This window comes from Saccostrea cucullata, unplaced genomic scaffold (assembly GCF_032062105.1).
Source record: "Saccostrea cucullata isolate Sc308-1 unplaced genomic scaffold, CSIRO_AGI_Scuc_v1 ctg195, whole genome shotgun sequence".
NCBI lineage: Eukaryota > Metazoa > Mollusca > Bivalvia > Ostreida > Ostreidae > Saccostrea > Saccostrea cuccullata.
Genome location: NW_026927071.1, coordinates 17944 through 40190, shown reverse-complemented (window position 1 = coordinate 40190; position 22247 = coordinate 17944). Strand labels below are relative to the sequence as shown.

At 35.7% G+C, this 22247-nt stretch overlaps 1 protein-coding gene and 1 non-coding gene across 6 annotated transcripts in view; both read left to right on the top strand.

Moving 5' to 3' along the window:
• Window positions 1-20787, top strand: part of LOC134273382 (E3 ubiquitin-protein ligase HUWE1-like) — a 78353-nt gene extending 57566 nt beyond the window's left edge. For all 5 annotated transcript variants that reach the window (XM_062755579.1, XM_062755577.1, XM_062755576.1 and 2 more), the window contains exons 65-80: window positions 6494-6791; window positions 7028-8209; window positions 8455-8525; window positions 8764-8921; window positions 9326-9436; window positions 13397-13590; window positions 14317-14432; window positions 14546-14678; window positions 14813-15004; window positions 15444-15647; window positions 15837-16112; window positions 17605-17875; window positions 18155-18260; window positions 18483-18782; window positions 19191-19381; window positions 19807-20787. In XM_062755579.1, the coding sequence (XP_062611563.1) occupies window positions 6494-6791; window positions 7028-8209; window positions 8455-8525; window positions 8764-8921; window positions 9326-9436; window positions 13397-13590; window positions 14317-14432; window positions 14546-14678; window positions 14813-15004; window positions 15444-15647; window positions 15837-16112; window positions 17605-17875; window positions 18155-18260; window positions 18483-18782; window positions 19191-19381; window positions 19807-19909 (3906 nt within the window). In that variant the 3' untranslated portion in view covers window positions 19910-20787. The remainder of the gene's footprint in view (window positions 1-6493; window positions 6792-7027; window positions 8210-8454; window positions 8526-8763; window positions 8922-9325; window positions 9437-13396; window positions 13591-14316; window positions 14433-14545; window positions 14679-14812; window positions 15005-15443; window positions 15648-15836; window positions 16113-17604; window positions 17876-18154; window positions 18261-18482; window positions 18783-19190; window positions 19382-19806) is intronic.
• On the top strand, window positions 15291-15358 carry LOC134273393 (small nucleolar RNA SNORD61). The gene has a single exon (XR_009993391.1). It is a non-coding gene; the product is annotated as a small nucleolar RNA SNORD61 (small nucleolar RNA).
• Window positions 20788-22247: the final 1460 nt, after the last annotated feature.

Genomic DNA, 22247 nt, shown 5'->3' with positions numbered 1-22247 from the left:
AATTCCAGAGCATTATCTTTATCTGTCACTTTGAGATTAATTACCACCTCTGTCTGCAAATGAAGTTTGTTTTGAAGTTAAATCAATTTGGAATTCTATGAAATACTCTGATATGTGGATTTAAATATAAATTTTTATTATTTATTTTTGTTTGATAGTTATGATTTCATTGAATCCTAAAAAAAGAAATAGATTAAAGAAGATTTTTTGATTTACCAGGGTACTTTTTTTTTCACTTTTTTCCTTTTTTTTAAATATATTAATTCAAGAATGTTTTTCATTTTTAATGTAGTTGTATAAAAACTCCGTTCTATCATTAATACTGAAAAAAGTCCTTATTGTAACTTTAGAAGAAAATGATGAGAGAGGTACAATTAATCCCTTGGGATTAATTATCTAGCCTGCTGCAGAAAATTTAGTAGGCTTCTCTTTATCTGTCACTTTAAGATTAATGAAAACCTTTGTCTGCAACAGCTGTTTGTTTGAAGTTAAGGTCAAGCCTTCATGATATTTGCATTCATTGAAGGCTGGCATTTTATATAACACAAGATTCATAATTGTTTAAATATAAATTCAATGTTAAGTTGTTCTTTACTGCCTAATGTAAATACAAGAATATTATTTTCAGGTTTTTGAATATTCAGGAATTATGTTGAAATTTTAAGAATACAGTTGCTGTTGCTTTTTCTTTGTACATTTATTAATCATTCTGTAAGCTGCACCCTTTTAATTCTACCCCATGGCGGGGCCCTTGCTGACTGGTCAGTTTTCTAGTTAGTTTTTTTATTAGATTTTTATACGCCCGTCTTAAGACGGGACGTATTATGTTATAGGCTTCATGTCCGTCCGTCCGTCTGTCCGTCTGTCCATTCCTGTCCGGCTCGTAACTTGAATACTATTAGGCCTAGGATTATCAAACTTTGTCAACTCATACTTCTTGGGTAGACGGTGTGTCGCGCACAAAAAGTAGGTCGCTCTGACCTTTAATAAAGATGCTATAGCCAAATATGGAAAAATCCTGTCCGGCTCATAACTAGAAAACTATTAGACCTAGAGCTTTCAAACTTGGCAAAAGTATACATCTAAAGTAGAAGGTGTGTCGCGGCCTATTTCAAGGTCACTGTGACCTTTAATTATAGTGAATTTTTTAAAAAAAGTAAGTCTTTTAAATTCTAAATTTCATAATCCTAAAAAATGCAAAAATATAGTTGTATGCTTTTTAAAAAATGTAAAATTAAGTAAAAACTTGTTTTTTCATTATACACTTTACAGCAATCTGTAACAATTTTTAATGTTTATGCTTTGAGAGGAATCCAGTTTGTCCCATGGGCTTAATTATCAAGCACTGGTCAAGAAGAATTTTGATAGCAGAAATTTGCATGTCAAATTAGAGAGAAATTAATGAGTTTATTGTCAGGAGCTAAGAGCACTCTAGATCTGTTGCAGATGTTATCTTAATTTATCCCTTGAGAGTTGGGCAAAAAGAAATGGCCTCATAGTTGCTTGTGCTAATTAACTCTTTCAACACTGAGTAACTTAAGATCTCCAGAGCCTGGTACACTGAGTAACTTTGCTCATCAGTAGCCAAAATGGGTACCGTTAGAAAAATCATCATAAAATCTTTATTTCTTCATCAAATTTATTAAGTTATACATCATTGAAAAGGCAATTAAATTCTCTATGAAGATATGTAAATTTCATGAACATTTATGCACAAATAAAATTAAAAAAATAATGTGATTATAAAAAAAATCATTTGAAAATTTAAATTTTCATAAATTTTGATTAATTTGCTGCTATGAAGTTTTTAAAATATACAAATTCTTACCATCAATTGAAAGACAAATATTTCCTGAATAAAATGATATAAAACATGATATAGTTTGACCAACACAAGTCAAAAAAAAAATTCAAATGAAAAATGTCAACGTTTCAATAAAAATCAGAGATTTTCATCACTATTCACAAGTCCAAGAAATGTGCACACAGCTTTACTTTCCTCAAGTTTTTACTTCACTAGTCTACTGCCAATAATACACTTTGGTGTGATAGTCTTTGAAGCAAGTGCTTCTTGCATTGCAACACAGCGGAACATCGCACTTTTCACACTTCATAGTTGTTTTTGTTCGCTTCATCGGATTTTCGGCTACGGAACATCCAGGATGGCTGTTTTTGTACAACTGATGTTTTTTGTTGCACAAAACACAGACTGTATTGCCACTTCCAGTCCCTGCAGGCCAGTGGGATTTTTCGTCCAGGCGAATCTCTGGTTGAGCATCAAGGGAACGTGGGCGCTTGAATCCTCGGCGTTCCTGGCGGTAGTCTCCTATGAGTTGATGGGCCACATCAAGTCTGTAGCTAAGCATGTCACGCTTCCTTTTATTTCTTGGATTATGGTCCAGAACTGTACCCTCCAAGATGTACGAATTATACAAAGCAATTTCCCGCAGACGAATTTCAATTTTGCGGTACCAGCGTAGGGATTTCTTTGACTTATTCATCTTGGACATCTGGTCAAGCCTGTCAACACCACCCATGTATGCCGCATAACCCTTCACTGTTGGTGTGACAGGAAGCTCCACTTCAGTGCCGTCTTTGTTTCTTCTTGTTGTGACGAGATCATCTTCCTCTGGTCTGTGGTAGGACGACAGATAGTAAACAAGACGATTGTCCTTCCAGTACGAGGCCAATAACGGTCCACACATCAGCCAGTCTGACGTTCCTCGTGGCATTCTCCTGACATCTCGGGCCGTTGGAATCATGGCTTTTGGGTAGCCTTTTCTGTTGGGCCTAACTGTGCCACATAGATATGTTTTGCGTGTATACAAATAATCGGCCAAAGTTGGGCTCGTGTAAAAATTGTCGGTGTAAATGACGTAGCCTTTATTTTCGAGTGGCTTTGTCATTCCAATGACAACTCGTGAGGAAAGTCCTAGATTCTTGTTGATTATGACATCATTATTCTTCCCGACATAGATTTCAAAATTATGACAGTAGGCTGTTACTGCATCTGCTGCCACCCACATTTTGATTCCAAACTTTATCGGCTTGTCTTTCATGTACTGCTTCATGCCAAGTCGTCCTTTGAATGGAATCATAGCCTCATCTACGGATACATGTTGATGTGGGATGTATTCCTGCTGGAATGATGATCTTAGGGTGTCTAAAATCATTCGTACTTTGTGTAGTTTGTCATCATTGTTGTTCCTGTCATCACTAAAGTGAAGGTAACGTTTGATTTGAATGTAGCGGTCTCTGGTCATAATTTCTCCAATTTTGGACCCTATCACCCAGTATTTCTCATTGTTGTACCAATAAAGTTCATCTCTCTCAAATGTCATAACCTCCATCAGTAGTAGAATTCCATAATATGCCTTCATCTCTTCCACGGTTACATCAGTCCAAGACCCCTTGTGATTTTCTGGGTCAGCGGCCCGTTTTGTAGCTGCGCTTAGGTTCGTATATTCTACTATTTTTTCAAATAATTCATGAGTATAAAACATTTGAAAAAAGTCTACAGCCTTACACGAAGCATCCAAAACACGGACGGGGCCTACACGCTCACGAAATGGGTGAATATCCCTTCTGTTTTCTGTCTTCTCCCAGTCAGCAAACTCGGGGGTCCTGTATACGTCCTCGGGTTCAAACCCTTCAAAGTCCGAGTCCTCGTCGCTTTCGCCTACAATATTTCGGAACTGTCTTTCAAGTTCATTTTGTTGACGTCTCGGAAGGTTAACTAAGTCAAAATTCCCCACATCATCAAAGTTTTCGTCGCCAGAAAGGTCTGATTCTTCGCTGTCGCTCGCCATTTTGCTTTCTTCTTTTCTTTCTTCGAGATTCGTCTCATATTTCTCATTTTATCAGCGATTCTCACCATGTGGTCCGCCATATTTGGAAACGGATATTACATATATCTACCCAGAATGCATTGCGAAAGATTTTGCGCAGAGAACACTTCCTATTTCTAAGAATAACTTGTTTACTTTCACCATGTGCCTGAGACCGAAATTTCGGTCTACCGTGTTCAACGACGTTTTTTTTTGACCGAAATTTCGGTCTACCGTGTTGAAAGGGTTAAGAGTTCTTGAAGTCTAGTCCAGATAAAGATCTTTAAATAGTTGTAATGAAATTAAAAACAAATTGATGTTTTAGTGTATGATTAAAACTAAATTAGTATTGTATAATATGATTAAAGCTAATTATATATGTGTTCATTTAAAAAAAAAAAATTATATTTCAATTTTTATATATTTGCAACAAAGATGCTATAGCAAAATATGGAAAAATCCTGTCCGGCTCATAACTAGAAAACTATTAGACCTAGAGCTTTCAAACTTAGCAAAAGTATACATCTAAAGTAGAAAGTGTGTTGCGGCCTATTTCAAGGTCACTGTGACCTTTAATCAAAATGAATTTTTTAAAAAACTATGTCTTTTAAATTCTAAATTTCATAATCCCTAAAAAATGTAAAAATATAGTTGTATCCTTATTAAAAAAACATTAAATTAAGTTAAACCTTATTTTTTCATTATATGTATACTTTACAGCAATCTGTAACAATTGTTTATGCTTTGAGAGGAATCCAGTTTGTCCCATGGGCTTAATTATCAAGCACTGGTCAAGAAGAATTTTGATAGCAGAAATTTGCATGTCAAATTAGAGAGAAATTAATGAGTTTATTGTCAGGAGCTAAGAGCACCTCTAGATCTGGTGCAGCAGTTATCTTAATTTATCTCTTGAGAGTTGGGCAAAAAGAAATGGCCTCATAGTTGTTGTGTTAATTAAGAGTTCTTGATGTCTAGTCCAGATAAAGATCTTTCAATTGGTGTAATTAATTAAAACAAATTGATGTTTTAGTGTATGATTAAAACTAAATTAGCATTTACCAATATGCTTAAAGCTAATTATACATGTGTTAATTGAAAAAAAACCATTACATTTCAATTTTTATATATTTGCTACAAATTGCAGTCATGTCTCACTAGTATTATTTATTATAATCAATCCCTACACTGTAAGTCTCTTAGAGATGTATAATAAGAAATGGAAAATATATACTTGAAATCTGTGTCAATCTGTTAATAAAGGCTACCTGATTTTCTTGCATCCTAACCAATTCATGATTATTGAACAATTTTTGACGGGCGTATCATGCTGTGGCGGGGCACTTTATTATATATTAGACTGTAGCATTTCCATTATTTCATAAAATATGCAATAAACAATTTAAAACTGCAGATGGATATTTGTTAAGGTTTCGTCAAACGTCAACATGTCTAAAAGATTATTTTTACAATAGCTCCAAAACTATGTGTGGTAAACGGTCAAAAAACGTTTACAGTTCATAAATATGTCATTGATTAATAGATAGAAATTATCACTTGATAACAAATATTTTAAAAAAAGATTTTTTTTTGAAAAAAATTGTATCAGAAAATGTGCATATTTTAAAAAAATGCACCTGTTTAATTCTGTCCTTTTTGTGAAAACCATCATTGCAGAAATAATATATGTTTATCATTGAAGGGCAAGTTGAATGTGAATGGTCTTTGAAAGGCTGTTATTGAAAGCATGACATGTATAAAGACAAGACCCCTATAGAATCCGCCATTTGCAATGTACTTTCACTTTCAAGTCTTAACATTTGGACAAAATAAACAGGGAAAACAACTTTCCATAGGCAATTCAAGTCCAACTTGCCCTTCATTGATAAACATATTTTGTTTCTGCAATGATGGTTTTTACGAAGAGCACATAATTAATTAGGTGTATTTTTTGAAAATATATGCATTTTTAAAAAGAATTGTTCTCAATTAATATTTTTTCCAAGTATTTTTTTTATCAAATGATACTTTCTATCTGTTAAGCAATGAAAAATTTATAAACTGTAAAAGTTTTAACTTTATACCTCACGTAGTTTTGGGGCTATTGTAAAAATATTTTTTTGAACATGTTGACCTTTGACGAAACCTTAAGCTCTTACACAGCCAGTTTAGAATTATATGATGTATTATTTTTTATAATTAATCCCTACACTGTAAGTCTCTTAGAGATGTATGTACAATAAACATGATAAGAAATGGAAATTAGATCATTGAAATCTGTGTCAATCTGTTAATCAAGGTTACTTGATTTTCTTGCACCCTAACCAATTTATGATTATTGAACAATATTTGACGGGCGTATCATGCTGTGGCGGGGCACTTTATTTGACAATAGTGAACATCTCTTAGTAGAAATATTTCAGAAATGGCACCTACTCTGAAAAACCCAGCGGGGGTATTTGTCCCTATTGGACAGTTCTAGTTTACTTTATTGTTATCAACATATAAATAGGTCTAATAGATAAATATGTCTGAAACTTTGGTGATGTATTTATATGCTGTATTGTGAACCTTCAAATTTTCCTTCTGTTTTTAACAGTCCAACCACTTTCAAGATACAAGTTTGATAAGTTCCACTCATTTTATCAAGCAATATTTCTTGTTTCCAGGTTCTTGCACAACAGAGAACAGAACAAGCCCGACTGGCTGCGGTACAGCAACAGTCGACCACCTCAGAAACTCCTGTAGACCCAGTCAGCTTCCTGGCCTCCCTCCCCAGCTCCCTCAGACAGCAGGTCCTGGCGGACATGGACGACAGCACTGTGGCGGTCCTACCACCAGACCTCGCTGCTGAGGCCCAGACACTGCGGCGTGAGTTAGAGGAGAGACACCGCCGCCTGATGCAGGAGAGGTTGTTTGCCCAGGCTGCTGGAGCAGGTTCTCTGTCAGCTATCCTAAGACACTCAGGTGACCAACGTGTATTTTACTGCTTGTTACATCAAGTACTTGCTACATGAAAATTAAATGTCAGAAAGTGTTTCACATAAATGAGTGGTATCATTATTTATCATTTGTAGAGTACACCCCATGTATATCTTCTTAAAATTCCCTTTTGATTTCAATTGTTCCTGAAAGTTTTGATGACACTTAAGCCTTTAAACTTCTGAAGAATGACCGATAAAAATGGAATCTTTGTTTTCTAGGATTTGGAGGTCGTCTTGGTGGAAGTAGATTTTCTATCAGAGCTCTTCCCCGCAGCAGTTCAAATTGGACATGGGCATCCAATCGTCTAAATGGACCCAGCTCTAGCTCCAATCAAAATGCAGTTAAAGTACGGGGGCGGCATTTACTTGATCATGAGGCATTGACTTGTTTACTTGTGTTGTTGTTCGTAGATGAGCCCAAATTAAACACAACAAGACTTCATAGAGTGTTACGCAATCTGTGTTACCACAGTCCAACAAGGGTGTGGATAATAAGAGCGCTGTTATCAATTCTCCAAAAAACGGGTGAATGTCGTATCGAAGAAGAAAAATCAATACGTGAGAAAGGGAAGAGGAAACTGGCTGCAGATAGTGACATGACAGTGAAAAGTGACACTAAAAACCAGGGTTCTTGGCTGTCCATAAGTCTGGAGGCAGCTCTTGGTTGTCGAGCCAATGTCTTTCAAATTCATAAAACGGGCAAGAAACATTTATCTGGAAGCTGCCCAGGCACTGTAACGATCCATGATCAAGCTTCCCCAGTCGTGTGTAGGCATGTGTTAGATACTTTAATAGCTCTAGCTAAGATTTTCCCCAGTCAATTTCTTCCCTCCTCTAAAGTGAAAGAGGTGGAAAAATGCAGTGATCCTGGTGAAGAAAATAAGACAGAAAGTGAAAGTAAAACTAAAACCCCTTGTTCTAGTGCTAGTCCCAAAAGTGCCAAAGATTCACCCACGGAAACAGACTTCTGGGATCATTTGATCAAATTGGACAGTCTTAATGCCAACAAAAAAGGTAAAAGTGTTCAGAAAACAGCTAGCAATACAGATGGAGAGGCAAACTTCTTTAGCTATGACACAGCTCCTCTTGGACAACTTATGTTTATGCTTTCACATCCGGTGATAAAGCGCAGTCAGTTGTTGACGGACAGGTTATTAAGACTTCTAGGGCTTGTGTCTCTGGCTCTACCTGATGTAAAACTTAGCAGTTCTGTCAGTGGTGCCTCCACGACTGTCTCCAGTGCCCAGTCCGCTGGACTGGTAACAACTACCGCATCACCTGCCACAAGCACTACCACTAACACCACAACAGCAAGCACCACGCAGTCCACACCATCAGTGGTGTCCAGGGGTGTCAGTACTACTAGTATGCCAGCAGAAGAGCCCAAGGAACAAAACAAGGGTGAGTTGATGAAGTTTTACATACATTATTACATGTTTAATTTGAGTTTATGTATTGAGGAGGTACGTTGACAACACAAAATCTATGCTGGATGGAAAATATTTGATAAACAGAGCTTAAAAAGCAAAGAAACATGCCAAAATATGTATATATTAACAAATTTAAGATTACAAAGTAGATAAGCAATATCTAAAGGAAATTCATATTTGCTTTACTCTTTACATGTGCAGACCTGTATTTTGTAGTAAAAGAAAAACCAGAGGAGAAGGAGGAGGGTTCAGTCGTGTTAGAGGACAGACTTCAGTTAGCTGTACAGGTCAGTTGTACTCTAATATACATGTAACTCAACATGTAATGTTAATTAATACTTCTCATTAGATAGAGATATGATGAAAATTTCTCTGACAGCAAGCATAACTGTCTTTTTCTATAGTATCCTTCCAGTCAAGGATGGAACAAAAACAGTACTAAACATTCATCCTTCTGACAAAAGACCGCTATTGCTCTATAATTGTTTGATAATTTAATAAAAGTTATCTCTCTTTGTGTTCCAGGTATTGACCTCCAAATCCTGCTCAGAAGAGGGACTAGAGGATGCCACTAACTTGTTACTCCAGTTGTCTTATGCCAACAATGCCACCCGACAAGCTGTACTCAAGCTTCTGTTGGAGGGGGCCAGGGTCCTGGGCATGACAGTCTGTAGTCATATCAGGTTAGCTCAATTACTGAACTAGATCTTAGGCGTGACAGTCTGTAGTCATAGCTTAATTACTACATGACAGTCTGTAGTCATATCAGGTTAGCTAAATTGCTGAACTAGGTCCTAGGCATGACTGTGTGTAGTCAATCTGAAGTTTTTATCATGATATCTTGAGCTCTACTTGGCAGATTATTCCCTATCCTTTGAGAATTGTGAATGAAAAAAGGAAAAAGTAGCTAATAGTAATTGGTTTAATACTAAGTCATAAATATTTATACAGTATTACTATGATATTGAATCAAAATTTGGATAAGTTGAATTCCAGTTTAAAAGTATTCACAAATAATGCAAAACGTCAGTCCAACAAAATGAGCATTCTATGTACATGTACAGTATGTAAATTTATTTAAAAACAGATCTCTTTTGGATGAGTTACATGAATTTACAACCAAGAACAAAGACCCTGAAGAGGATCGAGATATGGAGATGACCCCGACTCAGTCTTCTAAAGGTCACATTCAAGACAGGTAAGTCTACATACATATATCACCTCAACTCAGTCCTCTAAAGGTCACATCCAGGACAGGTAGGTTTTGTCTGGACCTTGTTTGGGATCTTGCAAAGTATCCCACATTGCTGTCTCGCTTGATGGTAAAGTAACCATACTCTGTCATCTTGAATAGGCAGCAACATAAATTTCTTACTTCACACCAAATACTTAACTATTAAGGCATTTGGGTCGAGTAAAGAGTACATTTTTTGTCACCTGAGTATATGTCACTATATAAAATCTCATCTGTAAACTCGAATATTTTACTTTTCCAGTATAACGTGACGTCAAAGCCAAAGTAAGGCATTTATAAGTGTATTGAGATCTAAAAAAAAACAAAATTGACAACATTCAATCCTAGAAATCTGATAATAATAAAGGATAATTGAATATCTGAAAATCTCATAATAAATTTAATTCTTATTGAGAACAATGCGGCGCGTCGATTTACCCAAATGGACCCAAATGAAACCCAAATGGACCCAAATGGAACCCAAATGGACCCAAATGGAAACACAAATGGACCCAAATGGAAATCAAATGGAATACTGTAAATCTGGAAATTTTTACTGTAGATAAATTTTTAGCAAATTTGCGCGTGCATTGAATTCGCAAAAATATTTTTCTTAAAAATAAATCAACATGCGAAGAATTTTTTTCTGAGAACTCGTGTCTTTTTTTAACTCAGTGAATAGGTGTCGGTAAGCACTGGTCATTTTTAAAAGAAACCTGTTTACACTAGTCTACTATAACTACAAGTTAATTACCCGTGCGTAAATTGCCCTCATTATATGCAATATCGTCCGATGATTTGACAAGCGCTGAGGCGGTATGCCCCTTTTTAATTATTTTAATCAATTAATTTGCCAATAAAGAGAGAACTGGCATTTTATCTAACCGTGTATCAACACGGGCGATAACTCAAACTCAGTGCATACTAGAAAGTTCCAAATGTAAACGCGGCGTGTAAATTTTAGGTGAGAAAAACCAAACGTTGAGAAAATTAGTTATATTTTTTCTTCATTTGGATTATACTTTAGGTTAAAAGGCATACACAACCTCTAAAATGTTTGTTATAATTGACTTAGAAATTATTTTCAGTGCAAATCCTTTTGTATTTTTATCAAAATTGTTTCGGAGCGATTTTGCAATATCTTGCCACGTTGTGAGTATATTGGTGGTATTCTAACTGGGCATATTACTTGAAACATAACCTGATATGAAAATCTTCAGTGATTTTTATTTTTAGCACCAGTGACAATTCGCAAAAATTTGAAGCGTAAAAATTAATCAACAGCTTTTTGACCCAAATTCGCAAAAATAAATCGACGTAAAAATTTCCAGATTTACGGTATTAAATATGTATTATCGTATTTTAATACTTATTCAAAATGATGAAAATAAATGAACTTACAGTTACAAATGAATTTTTTTTATTATTAATCTCTGATATTGTATTTTGAAACATGAAGTTTTCATAGTATCCTATATACTGGCAAAATTATTTGGGGGGGGGAGGGGCATGACCTCCTCCTCCCCCCCCCCTCCTCCATCCGTTCCTACTGCCAAAGAAACTATCAAATACTTCATTTTTGTATTCAATTATGTTCAATAGTTATTACAAATAGAATTAAATCACATTTTTGAAAATTCAATTACCGTAATTTGGGGAATACAATACGCACTTTTTTCCTAAAATAAATTTCTGTGAGAAAGGGATGCGTATTTTACATCACAATGGGATTTTGACAAGTTTTTCTTTCAGGTGAAACACGGCTATCATACGTACATACCGTAGTATTACCTAGAGACATATGCAATTTCTTTTGTTAATTGCCATATTTTAAACTTCGGAAAGTTATTGTTGGAAGGTATGCTTCTTAAAAATGTCACTTTCATAATCTTTTTATGCCCAAATAACATGAAAAAGTAAGTTAAAAGTAATTTGAGCTGCATGTTGATTGTCTCCGAGGAGGCCGCCATTACCGATGTTATTTTTAGACGTTCACTCATAGCTATGTCACATGCTTCCAGAATGATAGTGCACATGCACCTTATCTGCCAGACAAAGTAATAAATCATTTTTTAATGAAATACGATAAAATAAATATTAATTTTAGGTTTAAAATAACTCAGTGATAATCTGCAACAATATTAACACCCCTCCATACGTCCCAATGAAAGGAAGCCAATGTTGTGACACACGTGCGCTGGTCGAATGATAATTACCTTTCAACACCCCTGGGGGCAATTAATTGTCTACCGACTCCAAAGCAATGTTTTTACAGTTAGAGCACTGATTATTTACTGCCATGTTAATTGCTGTAATTATTTTCTTTGCTAAAAATTGGGGGTCGGTTTATGACCTTTCGTATGTGTGAGCATGGTGAGCATGTGTTGATTACGGCACTTTAAACAATTAAACACCTGTTAAATGTAATTTTACCTTATCTTATACTTATCGGCCTCTTGTTTAAATAATTGAGAGTTGAGAAATGAAATATAGATTATGCTAAAACTTTTAATAAAAGTGGTATCATTTAGAAAATAAGATATCCGCGAAGATTCAGAAGAGGAAAATCGTCATCTTCTTAAAGAAATACTTTGATGTTTCAATTTCGTTTCCTGTTAAAATATTGTAAGATAATTTTAAGCATGATTATCTAGAACCAAAATTAAATATGACAACTGATAAAACTTTCGACAATATCTCTTGCTTTGATGAAATAAAATTATTTCATCTATGAATATGGCGACGCATAATTTCAAAATCACCGTAACTATTCTTTTAAAAAAATCTGTTAATACTATTACGCAACATTATCTTGTGCTTTGTTGAAATAAATGAATAAATAATTTTCTCCAGATTGCCGCGATACGGAATGTCAGGATTAAGAGAAAGTTATAAAGTGTGTATTTTAAAAAAAGTGTGTTCAGTAAATTTTTGACACCTAATCCTCGCGCCGATTTTCGTAACAAATTACTATGATTTTCATAGTTCAGAACATCGCTTGGTAAATTTTTATGTTGCGTATAATACATCCGAACTGCGTTTTTTTCCCCAGTTTCAGACTCAAAAAGGGGGGTGCGTATTTTACATCAATGCGTATTATACTCGGCCAAATACGGTAAAGAAATTAATGATATTAAAATATCCTCTTTTTGTTTTAATTTCATTATTTTCTATGTTTTAAATAAGTAAAAACTTGAGAATACGATATAATATATATATTTTATATTCCATTTGGGTCCATTTGAGTTTCCATTTGGGTCCATTTGGGTTCCATTTGGGTCCATTTGGGTAAATCGACGCACCCGAACAATGTTACAAAGTTCTGTATCTTCTTACATATTTAATCTTTTTCTTAATATAAGTCTCAAGTGTTGAGAGCTTAATTCTGAAGAATACATTGATGGGAATATAAGGGAAAAGACTTAAATTTTTTTTTTGGGGGGGGGGGGGGCAGGGTCCCTCCAAAAAATGATGATGATAAAACTTAAAAATGGGAATTTGTCTTGTAGAGGCTGCAGTTAAACCCTTGGGTGGGTTTTAAGACTTATTAAGTTTGCATTATTATGTCCTGGAACATAAGTTGTGTTTGCGTGCAACCAATAGTTAAACAGACATTTCTTTCTGGACCTGGTTAGGTATTTTGTAAAGTTCCCCTTATTGCTGTCTCGCTTGATGGTAAAGTATCAATATTCTGTCATCTTGAATAGGCAGCAACATAGATTTCTTACTTCACACCAAATACTTAACTATTAAGGCATTTGGGTCGAGTAAAGAGTACATTTTCATAAACCTTACATGTATGTGATTTAAAAACAACAATCATCTAATATCCAAGATGTATTTTACGGTACATGTGGATGAGTATCAATACTAACAGTGGGAAAATGTTGACTTTTAAGGTGACATCTTCTGGGAATGTTGTAGGTATAACCCCAGTGCTAGTGTGGTGGTGGCGGCTCCTAAGAAGATTAAAGTAGGTCGTGAGCTCCAGCTGCCGTCCATGTCTCTCCTGACCAGTAAGACGTCCAGTCAACAGTTCTTCTTACGCATCCTGAAGGTCATCATTCAGCTGAGGGACGCCGCTAAAACACAGGCCAAAAGAACAAGTCGAAGGGGTGGTAAGAGGCCTGTTAATTTATTATGATTAACATGCAATATAGGTTTTTTTTAAGACAATCAAAGAAAGTATACTCTATGCAAAACTATTGCTGCTTGTGACTGTGATTTTTAGTGTTGTTACGATAGTCGCCGACTATCGAAAAATCGTCGTTTAAAGGCCCAGATCGGCGACAATCGATTGTAAATATTATCATCGATAGATTGCTATATTTTTCATGCCGTATTTTTTAAGCCGATCAGGTTTAACTTTTATATTCACCAAAGGGACGTCACTCTAATCGGCGGTAAACAAAATGGCGAACGTGCATGGTGAAGAGGATGACGCCTAATTATATCAATATCCTGGTGCAACATGATCTAAAGTTTGAAGTTTTTTGGCTTTCTAAAAAAGGGCGATGGGCCTCCATGCAAAAATAATATACAGATGGACTCGGTTATTTGTAAATAGTGTAAAATGTCGTATGCCAATAAAGATAAGTTGAAGTTCGCGGTCAAATGTCATGGAATTCTACGTGCTGAATGAATAAATTCAACCTTTTTTAATAGTTCAAATTATCGATTATATAATCGATTGTGTTCTTCCGATTCAATTTGATAATCGATAGTAAAATTTGTCCGATTTTACAACACTAGTGATTTTACATTCACAAAGAGCATATTATATGCTGAATTTTTGCTTTCAGTCATGTACTTGGAAGTCTAATGATTTTTATTGTATCATTCAGAGCGAGACTTGAGTAGCATCACAGAAGCCATGGCAGCGTTAGAGGCGGAGGCAGAAGCCATCATGGAGATGGTGGGGCGGCGATCGGAACAACAGAACCAGGCCAGGCAGCAACAGGTACATACAGGACGGAAAAATTTATTGTATTGAGGGGGGGTTATTTATTCCCAATACTTTATTGGGTATGTCAAAGTCTCTATCTTGTTTGTTTTCTCATTGGTTATTTATAGGAGGGTGCTGGGAGGAGTGGAGCCACAGAACAGACTAGTGAGGGGCCACAGGAGGGGCAGCAGGGAGGGGCTGAGAATCCAACACCCCCTGCAGAGGGAAATCCAGACTCACCAATGGATGTGGATCAACCAGGTATGGATTAGAATTAACAAACAGTAATTATTAAAGTACATATATATCATATAGTAAGACGGTAGTTTCTGGTCAGATCTGTTTTTGTGGCAAGTTAAAGCAAAAATGTAATTGCCTACGTCTTGTTTTTGCAGGCCCCTCTACGACCCCCCAGGAAAAGGCAGAGGATGTGACCCCTCCCCAGCAGTCCCTGAGTGAACAGCTGGGTCTGGACGAGTTGTGGAACACCCTGGGGGAGTGTCTGACGGAGCTTGCCAGGACCCCAGATCATCACGCGGTCCTTATTCTACAGCCCGCTGTCGAGGCCTTCTTCATTGTACATGCTGGTAAGGTACTTTTAAAATGGACAAGTCTTAGTTTAAATCATGATTACAATATTGTGAACTAAAATTAGCACAGGAGAAGACACCATGAGTTCAAGGTGTTTTACGATATATGATAGATGAAAAGTTAATCATCATTGCCCTCCCCCCCCCCCCAAAGAAAAATGACGTCAACTAAAATCTAAATTTCAGTCATTACCAACATAATAAATTAATGAGTAAGTGTATTTAGATTAATCAAATATTGTAGATAGACATGTATAGTGTATTATAACAGTGCCTGCTGTCAGTAGTGATGATCTTCACATTAATGATCATGGATGATATTAATACAACCCTCTAAGAAGTACTGAACTGACAAATGCAGACTATTCTCTGAATTAAATGTTATGTAATTTGATGGTAACATTACACAATGTATAAAGAGAGTGATTACTTACAGGAGAAAAGGATGGGAAATCCCAGGAGCAGAGGTCACAGAGAAGAGAGGACCAGTTAGCTCACCTTAACATGGACCTGGCCCCGGCCTCTCCAGCGGCCCCAGGCAGTGAGACTCCCGCCCCGGTCCAGAGGGATGGGTCAATAACATCAGTGTCCTCCTTAACAACGCTTCCACCAGATACGCAAAAGTTCCTTAGATTTGCTGGTGAGACAATCTAAAAGGCCATGGGCAGATAATAGTTATAACTTTTAACATTATCTTTAGGTCAATTTATGATTGGGAACTTGTTTTTACAGATTCATATTGAAATCCTGAATACATCATAAATAGAAGTTAACCCCTTAATTTAAAAGAAAAGTTTTAAATTAGAATTTTTATTTGTTTTATGTATAGAGACACACAGAACAGTCCTGAACCAGATTCTGCGGCAGTCCACTACGCCTCTCTCTGATGGTCCGTTCTCAGTTTTGGTGGATCACACACGTATTTTGGACTTTGATGTGAAGCGTCGTTACTTCAGGCAGGAGTTGGAGAGAATGGACGAGGGGATGAGAAGAGAAGATCTGGCCGTTCACGTCAAGAGAGAACACGTGTTTGAGGACTCATTTAGAGAGCTCTTCAGGCGCACCGCTGATGAATGGAAACACCGATTCTACATTGTATTTGAAGGTAGGTTCCCATTAAAACTGAAGATCGTTTTTTGCAAGTGTTAATGAATACATGTACATAATAGAAAATGTCCGTCCGTCCGTCCGTTGACTCCGTGAAACCATCATTAATATGTCCGGCTCATAACTTCAATACTATTAGGCCTAGGATTATCAAACTTTGTCAACTGATACTTCTTGGGTAGACGGTGTGTCGCGCACAAAAAGTAGGTCGGACCTTTACCAAAGATGCTATGGCCAAATATGGAAAAATCCTGTCCCACTGTAACAGAAAACTATTAGACCTAGAGCTATCAAACTTGGCAAAAGTATACATCGCCAAGGTGTGTATGACCTATTTCAAGGTCACCTTGACCTTTAATTTTAGTGAATTTTTTTAAAAAACTAAGTTTTTTAAATTTTAAATTTCATAATCCTAGAAATGTAAAAAATAGTATTGGAAGCTACATGGAAAAGTATTAAATCAAGTAAAAACTTATTTTTTTCATCATATACTTTAAGCAATCTTTAACAAATGTCAATGTTAATGAGAGGAATTCAGTTTGTCCCATGATATAAAGCATACAGTATAATTTTGATAGCAGAAAGTTGCATGTCAAATTAGAGAGAAATTAATAGTTTAGTGTGAGGATGTTATCAAAGAGCATTGGTGTTATCTATATCCCTTGAGTATTGGGCAAATGGACAGCAGCATAGCTGTTAGATTAAAAATAGCTCTTGTTTAGCCTAAGTTTTAAAATGAATTTGATGAAAAGTAATTAAAACTTATTTGATATTGCATATTAAACTAATAATCTGATATTATATAATATTAATTAATTAAAAACTAATTTTAAGGGGTGGGGTTGTCCATGCCTACTTGTCCATATGAATTAAATATAAAACCTGTCTGGCATTATATCTAAAAAGAAATCATGGAGTATTTTATATGTTTTAAAAGTGTTTTAGGATAAAAATTGCATATTAATATTTCTGTAGTAATGTGTATATGTAAAACTGAAATGATTAATTAATGAGTTCAATGTAGGAAGGCTATATGATGCATTTATCTTATCCTTTGGGGATTAGACAGAAGAACTGCTGGTCAATTTATAGCATATGTCATTTGATGGCCAGCCTCTCTGTTAAAATTTATTTGGCATAGATTAAGTTGTTAAGACTAATTTGTATTGTTTATTATGATGGCCGCATTTGACAAAGTCTAACACAAACAGTATAGAAATCTATCAGTTATGTAATATTTGTTATAATTATGCCTACAGCACAGGGGATGGATAAAGAAATATTTTTTTTAAAAATGGAAAAATCATGGAAATCTTAGAATCAAGGTTGACATGATTTTCTTGCACTCTAAACTGTTAAAGATAATTGTGTAATTTTTTGACGGGCGTATCATGCTGTGGCGTGGCACTTTATTTGCAAATGTTAATAAATACATGTACATAATAAAAAATGGTTGATAGATTTGACTTGAAACCATCATTAATCTTCAGGTGAGGAAGGGCAGGATGCTGGAGGCTTACTGAGGGAATGGTACATCATTATTTCCCGGGAAATCTTTAATCCTATGTACGCCCTGTTCCGGACCTCACCTGGAGACAGGGTCACCTACGCCATCAACCCCTCCTCCCACTGTAACAGCAACCACCTCAGCTATTACAAGTTTGTGGGGCGCATCATCGCCAAGGCTGTGTATGATAATAAGCTCTTGGATTGCTACTTCACCAGATCCTTCTACAAACATATCATTGGACAGGCTGTCAAGTAAGTCTCAAATGTAGGAGAATATCTGACATAGATGGTATTGGAAGCTACATGGATAGGCAGATATAAATTAGAGTAAACTGGGGACTGCTGACAACTATTAAATATTGATAAGCACATGATGATTGCCTCTGATAAAGTCGATAAAAGCATGATATAAAGCATACAGTATATTTACATGCTGAACATTGCAAAATGTTAATACTCCTTGGATTTCAAAGTATTTAGTTTCTTAAAAATGTGATCAAAGAATAATGTTGACCTTTATGATACTTACAGATACACAGACATGGAGAGTGAGGACTACTCATTTTACCAGGGATTAGTTTTCCTGATGGAAAATGATGTGGCAGATCTCGGATACGATCTCACGTTTAGTACAGAGGTAATTTGAAATAACACTCTGTCCTTCTATTCTTTGTTGTCTTAACATATACATGTATGTACATTATATCAAGGGTAGTCCTCCCGCGATGTTACTGTAGATTAGTGTAGAAGGCTAGCTCATAGAAAATTGCATAAATGTTTCTGTAAATAATGTGTATATGTAAAACTGAAATGTTAATTGTTGAGATCATTGACTTATAATGCATTTATTTTGATGCAGATTATGGAGTTCGGAGTCACGGAAAGTCGGGACCTGAAACCCGGAGGACGCAACATCTCTGTTAATGAGGATAACAAGAAGGAGTATGTAAAGTTAGTGTGTCAGATGAAAATGACGGGGGCCATTAGACAGCAGCTGAACGCCTTCATGGAGGGCTTCTACGACATTATCCCCAAGCGCCTTATCTCAATCTTCAACGAGCAGGAGCTAGAGCTGCTGATCTCGGGATTACCCACTGTAGACATCGACGATCTGAAAGCCAATACCGAGTATCACAAGTACCAGGCTACTTCACTACAGGTACGTACATAGTCACAGGTTTTCTTTTTCTCACTCTTATTTTGGAAATTGATTTAAAGGAAGGAGGAAATAAAATGTGCTTTTGATGATTGAGAGAAATTTAGATGGTACTTGATTTTTGATTATTCAAAGCTAAGATTTATTCATTCTGTAACTCTTAAATTAACAAGTCTTGTCAAGATATATACAGTGGTAGGAGTATTTACTGCATAGTATTGTGGTTGCTTCATAAAAATTATACTCAGAATTCACAAATTATCTCTGTAATAAATATTTTAATCCTATTCCTGCCGGAAAAAAAATGCTAAAGGGCACCCTTAAAAAACAACCCTCCTGAAATTTTATACATATATATTAGAATAGTACGAAAGATTTTATTTTTTTAACTTTAAAACTTGCCTGTTGTAGGTTCAGTGGTTCTGGCGTGCTCTGCGATCGTTTGATCAGAAGGACAGAGCCCAGTTCCTACAGTTTGTGACGGGAACCTCCAAGGTGCCCCTGCAGGGATTCGCTTACCTGGAGGGAATGAACGGCTTCCAGAAATTCCAGATCCACCGAGACGACAGGTCTACTGACCGACTGCCAGTAGCTCACACATGGTAAGATACATTGACCAGTAATATGCTTTTGATTGCCCTCAAACATGTTAATGAAATGGATAGGAATGTGTGTTGTCATGTAATCTCCTCTTTTTGGAATGTTAAATACAGCTGAATTTTTATTGTACATGCCTGTATGTCATATTTTAGGCTGAACTTTCCTTGAAAAAATATATTGAAATTGTTTTAAGAAATGAATTTAATCAAAGATACATGTATTAACCTTTAACAAAAAAATGTTGAAATTGTGAATTTTTTTGTTACATGTACAGTGTATATACTGAATTACTGTAGCAAGTATTGATATTCTGTGCTTGAATGAGAAAACTTGAACTTTGGTCTTATTCAATTGAAGATTTCTTTTTTATTTTAATTTCCCTGATTTCATGTACTTGAACTAAAAAATGATATAAATTTTGTTTCAGCTTTAACCAGTTAGACTTACCAGCTTATGAAACCTACGACAAACTGAAGAGAATGTTGCTCCTGGCAATCAATGAATGCTCTGAGGGATTCGGACTGGCATAAACTGTCCCAGACTGGCATAAACTGTCTAAGGAGTAGTACTGCTAGAGAGGACTTAATATGCAAGAAAATCATGCATGGATTCTTACATGTTACCTAATGTGTGACTTGTGTTACAAAATATGTGGTCAAAATATACTGAGTGTACTGTAAGCCAGGTTAAAGTTTGTGCTCTCAATGAACATGCTTTATGACATAAGAAAGGAGGTGCTTTCTGGGCTTTATATATTACCATGTGTTGCGTAATTTTGTCATACATTCATTTAGTTAAAAAAATCAAGTTTCTGAATCATTTAAGACGTTGAAATCAGTGTAACAGAGGTCTGAGAGGTGTTGTGATGTGTTGGTGTGAGGTTTTGACAGGCGATGTTAAATCTAGTGCAACAAAATGCTGCAAGAGTTCTATTGATGTGATATAAGTGTTATGCTGAAATTGGCAGAAGTTGATGAAGACTTTTATTGTCTTTATATAAAAGAATTTAAATGAAATGACGATTACTGATATCCTGTTACAGAAGGTGAAAGAGACGAGCAGTGATAAGAATTCACTTTATGTCAAGAATAATCAAACTGTAGCAGTGGAATTCCAGATCGTGATACGGAGGATTTGCTCTTTCGTTTTTTGTTTTCTGTACTGTAAATAGTATAAAATACTTTGTTCTTATCCTGTTATTTATTATATCGGTATGGGAGGGAAAGGAATATGGAAGAATGTGTTGATCATTCAGAGAGTTTGGACAACATATTAAAATAGCATGGGGTTATTTGTAATTTGTTCTCACATTTTTGTGTAATACACAGTTTTCAATGATGGAATATATCTTTATATCACATCTGTTACTTTCTATTGTCCATGATGAATAAAATCTCAGCCAAAATCATTTCAATTTCTCTATTTTATAATTAGTGCCCTGCTTGGGGTGCCCTACAGTGATATTCTGTCCAGCTGTCCATCCGATTTTGTTTGTCCAGAAAGTACATATCCGGTTATTTTCGGGATGATCTATTTTTCGCTTTTTCTGCGACCATTTTAAATTCACAAAATATAAAACGCATAAAACATAATATCAGCTATAATGTGACCATGCATTACCATTTTAAGAAAAAAAATATTCAATCGTAAAAAATAACTTACGCAAAATAAAAAATGTACAAATCTACCCTTTTTTCATAAAATTTCCAACACACGAAAAAATATATATAAGGTATATACTAGAGGATGTCCAGTGATCTGAATCGATTTCCTGGATCAAAAATCAAGGTCAAAAAACCTTCAATACAGGTATCATGTCCAAATCACTACACATAATTTAAACTTTTTTTTAATCTTTCTATAAATCAATTTATAGTATGTTTGAATCATTACTAGCTCTCTGATTGTCATCATTTGGGTGGCTGAGATCCAACAATGTAGAAAAAACACTATGACTCGGAGCAGAGACAACTTATTTTTATGTCAGCTCAGAGTATGTTTAGGTCACTCACTTTTTATTTAATATAAAGTCGTGTGGCACAGTGGTGAGATTGTCTGCTCTAGAGTCATGAAGAAAGGAGTTGATCCGTGTGTCACGGGTTCGAATCCCACTGTGGGACCTGAAGACCGGTTTGAATGAGGCTGTATAAACCAAGGTCCTATATCGCAGTTGTTGCTGGCATGAAAAAGATTCCTCGCTGCTCAATGGCCCTAAGTGCTGAGTAAAGACAAAATTTGCATCTCTCCACCGGCAAGTAGATGGTTAGCAACATACAAACAATGATGTAATATAAAAATGTTCATTGAAAGGCCCCCCCACCCATTAATGGACCCCAAAAAACCCTGTGTGAAGAATTCTTATTTTTAGAGGGGGATAATATAGCCAAAGATTTTTTCAAGATATTAAAAGTTTCAAATTTTCCCCCTCCACCCTCCTTTTTGAATTTTGATCTTGTTTGCCTGAATTTTTTTTTATTGCAAACTGAAATAGATTTAAAAGATTCAAAAATGTTCATTTTATTCTAACTTCCTTCCATTGCGTTTTACCAGGATCCAGCAATTGTAAACAAGTAAGATGACCAGACATGGACCATTTAATTAATAAATTTATATTATTTAATAAAACATTTTTATTTCTGCTTTTCAATCAATATGTTTGTAAGTACAATATTCACCTTGCCCTTCACTCTAGACCTCTTCAGGTAGTTTATTAACGAGGCCCGATCTAGTTGATCTGCGCATACGTTTTAACGCAGTGTCGACTCAGGCACGTCACAGTACCCTGGACTGCCGTCACAATTGAATACAATAACGTCACAATTAAAATGACGTCAAATTGCGCTAAAATATTTCGCTGATCTTGCTCTA